This window comes from Trachurus trachurus (genome assembly GCF_905171665.1).
Source record: "Trachurus trachurus genome assembly, chromosome: 24".
Classification (NCBI taxonomy): Eukaryota; Metazoa; Chordata; class Actinopteri; order Carangiformes; family Carangidae; genus Trachurus; species Trachurus trachurus.
In genome coordinates, this window is record NC_139910.1 from 4,571,482 (window position 1) to 4,576,872 (window position 5,391).

At 42.7% G+C, this 5,391-nt stretch overlaps 1 protein-coding gene across 1 annotated transcript in view; it reads left to right on the top strand.

Annotated features, from left to right (window-relative positions):
• Nucleotides 1–2,454: 2,454 nt before the first annotated feature.
• Nucleotides 2,455–5,391, top strand: part of LOC311007110 (uncharacterized protein) — a gene marked incomplete at both ends in the record, with an annotated part of 44,133 nt that continues 41,196 nt past the window's right edge. Inside the window, one exon of the mRNA XM_084000197.1 lies at nucleotides 2,455–2,631. Coding sequence (XP_083856323.1) covers nucleotides 2,455–2,631 — 177 coding nt within the window. The remainder of the gene's footprint in view (nucleotides 2,632–5,391) is intronic.

Genomic DNA, 5,391 nt, shown 5'->3' on the forward strand with positions numbered 1-5,391 from the left:
CCTTTATGCCGTTCTCTCTCATCATGGGATAAAGGTTGTAGGATACAGGGAAAGTTTTCTCCTCGGCTTACAGCAGAGCAGAGTGACTGACAGACCCGTGTTTCAGACCAAACACTCTATATAAGTGATGTGAAGATATAACTATTTGTAGTGCCTGGCACTGAGAGTCACTAAAACATGTCAACAACGCCACCTCCTATTAAAGGACAGGAGGAACCCTTGATTAGTAATAGATTTATCTTTGTGTTGTGTGGCCCATACTTCCCCAGAACAGGAACAACTTACAAGAAGCGGGTACTGTATGAAAAATAATATCTTTTTATTACAATCAGATCAATCTATGTTGAGGGCGCAATATGGTATAGGAGTGAGGCAAAATAACAAACAAAATGTGGATGGTGACAAACTACGTCTCCTTATGCTCAGAAGGTCGGGTCTGCTGTGCTCACCAGCTGAAAGACGAAGCTGTGGAAGACAGAAGGAGGGGACAGCAAGTCTAGCACCGCAAACATGCACTACAAACTCTACATCTAATTACTTTAAAGATATCATGCAGTGTCACTAGGCAATATATATATACACACCACTACAATGTGTCACCCTGTACAGTCCCACCACAGACAGGAGCAGTGTGTCGGTGCAGACCCGGCCTTGGACACTCAAGCTGCAGACAAAGAGGGGAGACAGAAAATCAAACTCTCAAATCACCATCCAGGAAAATACACATTTCGTAAACCATAAAAATAAATAGCCTCAAACCTACACCTATGCTTATGAGATCACATATTCAGGAACTAAACCAATAAATGAACACACAAAAAAAAGAAATTTAATCATAGAAAACAGTGGCTGGGCTGGTCCTTGAAAGGAAGGCACAAAATCTACAATTAGTACACATTCAAGGCACCATACTTAGTTAAAAACACTAAAGACTGGTAATAAAATATAAGCCTACTTTGCCAGGTATGAATTCATACACCCTGGTTCACGTGGCAATTTTCTGCTTGGGCAGAGAGCAGGTCCCAGTGTGTGAGACTCTCTAAGGAGGGGACATTATAAATATCATGACTTGGGCATACATTAAAATACAGACATAACTTAATACATTAATTACCGGACCTTTAGCCACAGTCGCTCTGTCGTGGTCATGTCATCCCTCGACTGGAAGACACACAAATATAAACAGTAAGTATAAACTTTCGAGTCGTGATATTGCTTCCACACAAATTAAAAACATCCAACACAGCACGCTACACAGGGACGTGCACATGACTATAGAGGGGCAGGGGCTAAACATCAGAAAAGGGCAGTACAATTTTTTCAGGCCTTAATATCAAAATAAATTAATTAAAATAAATTACAGTTACTATTTAGTTGGTAGAGAAAGCCTGCACGCCTTCAGGACTGCAGTCAATACGCTGGACCAATTTCCCAACTTCCCGAAACAGAGTCATGACTTCTGAACTGGCTAAGGCCAATATGGTATTGGGTGCACATTAACATGGCTTGCAGAAAAAAAAATAATGTGAGTGCAAGTGCAAAATAGAAGTAGGCTAAGCCTACAGGCTACACACACAAAACCAAGAAATGACTACTGTGACTGCTACTGTGCATATTTCAGAACAGCAGCAATATTTACCACAGCAAAGTCACAATTACCAGTAACTCAATATCTGGAAACAAATTCAAATAGTCAGTGAAATCAAGCTGAGTGAGTGATTCCTCCTGTTGCTGCTGTTGTTCACTACATTCAGGTGATGTTAGACAGAGGACGGGGTGGGGCTTAACTCTTAACAAGCAGTGAGCTAAACAAACACAAATGGGTGCTTTTCTGAAATATGACTCATATTAAGCTTGTTGAATAAGTGGACGGCGACTTGTCAGAACCGACAAGGAAGTGATGTTGGTGGATTTATAATAACTCACAAGATTCGACACAAGTCGTTCCACTGTCACGTCTCGTCTACTGTATGTGCGGCACACAGAGTTATCGATGAGGCAGCAGCTTCTACTTCTCTCTCTCTCCCTCTGGACGTGAATGTGAGCAGCCCCCCCCCCCCCCCCCCCCCGCCCCTCAGTGAGGGACAGAGCGGAGCAGCAGCGGACAACACACACACCAACTTACATACACAATACCGTGTATATTACAAGGAAATGCGTACGGTAGATAACCGTGGCATTTTTATAGCGCGGTTGTTTACATCCTCATGCACAACAGGAATGCATTTATTGAAAAAAAAAAAAAACATTAAAAAAAGGGCACTTTTTAATACGAGGCAAAAAGGGCAGGGGCTCAAGCACCTTTTGGGCCCTATGTGTGCACGTGCCTGATCCCCTCCCTTCATAAACTGGGCCCAGGGCAGTAGTCCAACAAGACAACGACCCCAAACACACCTCCAAGACGACCACTGCCTTGCTGAAGACACTGGGGGTAAAGGTGATGGACTGTCCAACATGTCTCCAGACCTAAACCCTATTGAGCATCTGTGGGGCATCCTCAAATGGAAGGTGGAGGAGCACCAGGTGTCTAACATCCACCAGCTCTGTGATGTCATCATGGAGGAGTGGAAGAGGTTTCCAGTGGCAACCTGTGAAGCTCTAATGAACTCCATGCCCAAGACAGTTGAGGCAGTACTGGGGAAAAAATGGTAGCCACACCAAAAATTGACACTTTGGGCACAATTTGGACATTTTCACTTAGGGGTGTACTCGCTTTTGTTGCCAGCGGTTCAGACATTAATGGCTGTGTGTTGAGTAATTTTAAGGGGACAGCAAATTTACACTGTTATACAAGCTGTACACCGACTACTTTACATTGTATCAAAGTGTCATATCTTCAGTGTTGTCCCATGAAAAGATATACCGTAATAGAATAATTTTTTTAAATGGCAGGGATGTACTCACTTTTGTGAGATACTGTATGTTCGATTAAGCACAGAAAGTGAAACTGATGGTAAAAGCATGGTGCAGAGCTCTAGCTCCAGAAGGGGGGGCTGCTGCTAAATTTTGGAAGACCCTCATCTTAAATTAGCATAAAATCCCATTACTAGTTAGAATCTTGAATATTATAATTGCAAAAAAAAGATGCTCATGTGTATGTCAAAAACGCCTACAAAAAAAGTCATATTTTTTTAACCAATATTGGCCAAAATATAGCAATACAATTAAAATAGCTTTTTCAATTGTTTTTTTCTATCCATTTCCCTAAATATAAAATCTTGAACATTGAAAATGATGCATATAAACTGAACATTTTGACCATTATTGTGACCATATGCATGAATTGAGTATTTGAATGTTATAGCGCCTCTAGTGGTCACCAGCAAAAAAAAAATCCAAGATGACAACACCCCTATTATTCCTCCTAGAGGTTCCTTCTAACAAAAAAATAAGGTTGGCAAACTTTACCCAGAAGCGTGAGCATAGTTAGCAATCTTAGGGTTTGCCCCCTGATTAAATGCTTAATTCCACCTTAGAAGTTGTACATTTGCATGTATATGCATAAAAAAGGCAGTGAGCCTCCACTATATCCTTGCTCTGACCCTTGACTATCGATCTAGATACTTAAAGGAGATATCAGTGAAATGTTTTTGTTAATATAAGTCCTAATTAGTCATATTTTCCGTCAGCAATCACTTACATAGAGTGTTTCGACCGGAACACGAGTCTCTCCGTCACTCTGCTCTGCTGTAACCCGAGGAGAAAATTTTCCTTGTGGGATACAAGTGTTATCCAATGAGGAGAGAGAACGGCATGAAGGGCTGTGTGTGCAGCCAAGGGATGCGCGTGAATGTGGTGACGTAGCACGAGGACCAATTGATGCCTGACAAGGGCGGGGGCTGCTAACTCATGGTGCGTTCAAGGAAACTCGTACTTTGTGTTTTTCCTTCCTGTGAAGTCATACCAGTTCGATCTGGTACGAGTTCACGGGTCAGAAGTTACGAGTGGCCGTTATAGGGAACTTTCACAGACAACAGGATGGTAAAAACACGAGCTACGGGTTACCTGGAACGCTACCAAGTCGTAGTTGTGACTTGAAGCTGTAACTTACGGTTTCAAAAGCCTGCCTTGAACGCAGCATTAGCCGAAACGGCCGTGAAGCTGATATCTCCTTTAATTTCCTCATCTTGATTGCCTACTTACAAAAAAACCTAAGGGGAAATGGTCCAATGACTGTGCAAGATGGGCTTTGGCGGCCATTTTGATATGCAAATTAGAAGGTCAAAAACTCAAAATTTTGCTTGGGTACCGGTTTTTTTGGACTCAGCACCCTTGAAATAGGTAAGATAGGCCGGTTCCCGACTTGTACCCATAAATGCTCCTTACCTCTTATAGAAGGCCCTTTTTCTGAAATCCGTCTAGACTATTAAGTTAACATTTTGCTTCTATTGTATTACAAATTAATGTCTATTTTAGGGGTGTAATGGTATATGTATTCGTCCCCTGCCGTCACGGTACAGGGGTCACGGTTCGGTGCACACAGTCACACGACGAATACGTCTGAATGAATATAAAAAATTAAAAAAAAAGTTGAGTCCTCACTCCAATCTAGGTGGTGGTAATGAGCCTCGAAGCTGCCAGCAACCGTCATAACAGACGAAGAAGAGGAGTGATGAGAGTGTGAAGTTGGTTGGAGAAGCTGCTGCTTCATTTATGTCACCGTGTGGCTTCTCAATCAAACACAATGGCGGCGGCGGCTCGCGACCATAGACTGTGTAAGCAGCTCGCGACTGGTCCACCGGACAAAGTCCGTCGGTGCTATTTCACGGATGCGCGGTGCGTCGCTAGAAACGAATCAAACACGTTAGCATATGTTCACCCCAATGTCAATCACTGGTGCAAGGAAAAAGACAAGTTGTGTGCAACAACTTATCCCGCTGCTATTAACCCTCTTGACATGAACACAGAGAGGTAAGGAAAAAAGGAGACCGCACACAAGTAGCCTACACATTGTCTGATGAAGGGCTGACGCCTGAAACGTGTCAGTGACGTTAAACTGTCACGGAAGCTTTTAACTAGTGTGCGGTCTCCTTTTTTCCTTACCCGTGTCTTGGTGGCCAGCACCTAGTCTTCAGTTTTTTTGGGGGGATGTGCGTGTAGCTGCCTCTGTTTTATGAACACAGACAGGACCAGAAACATCACCAAAGTAACTCATCTAGTCTAATTTAACTGTGAAACGTCTTCCTAGACAAACAACTAAGTCCAGTTGTTTTCGATTTAACCTCCTTTGAAACCCTCGAAATGCAAGTGATCAGTTTCTTCCACAATAAAAACAGCAACCTGGACCCAAACATCATCTCGGTGTGTCATACCCTTCCTCAGAAGGACCAAAAAAAATAAGCCAGCTATTATTATTCGCTTTGCCAACTGCAAACGTTAACGTTCAGTGAA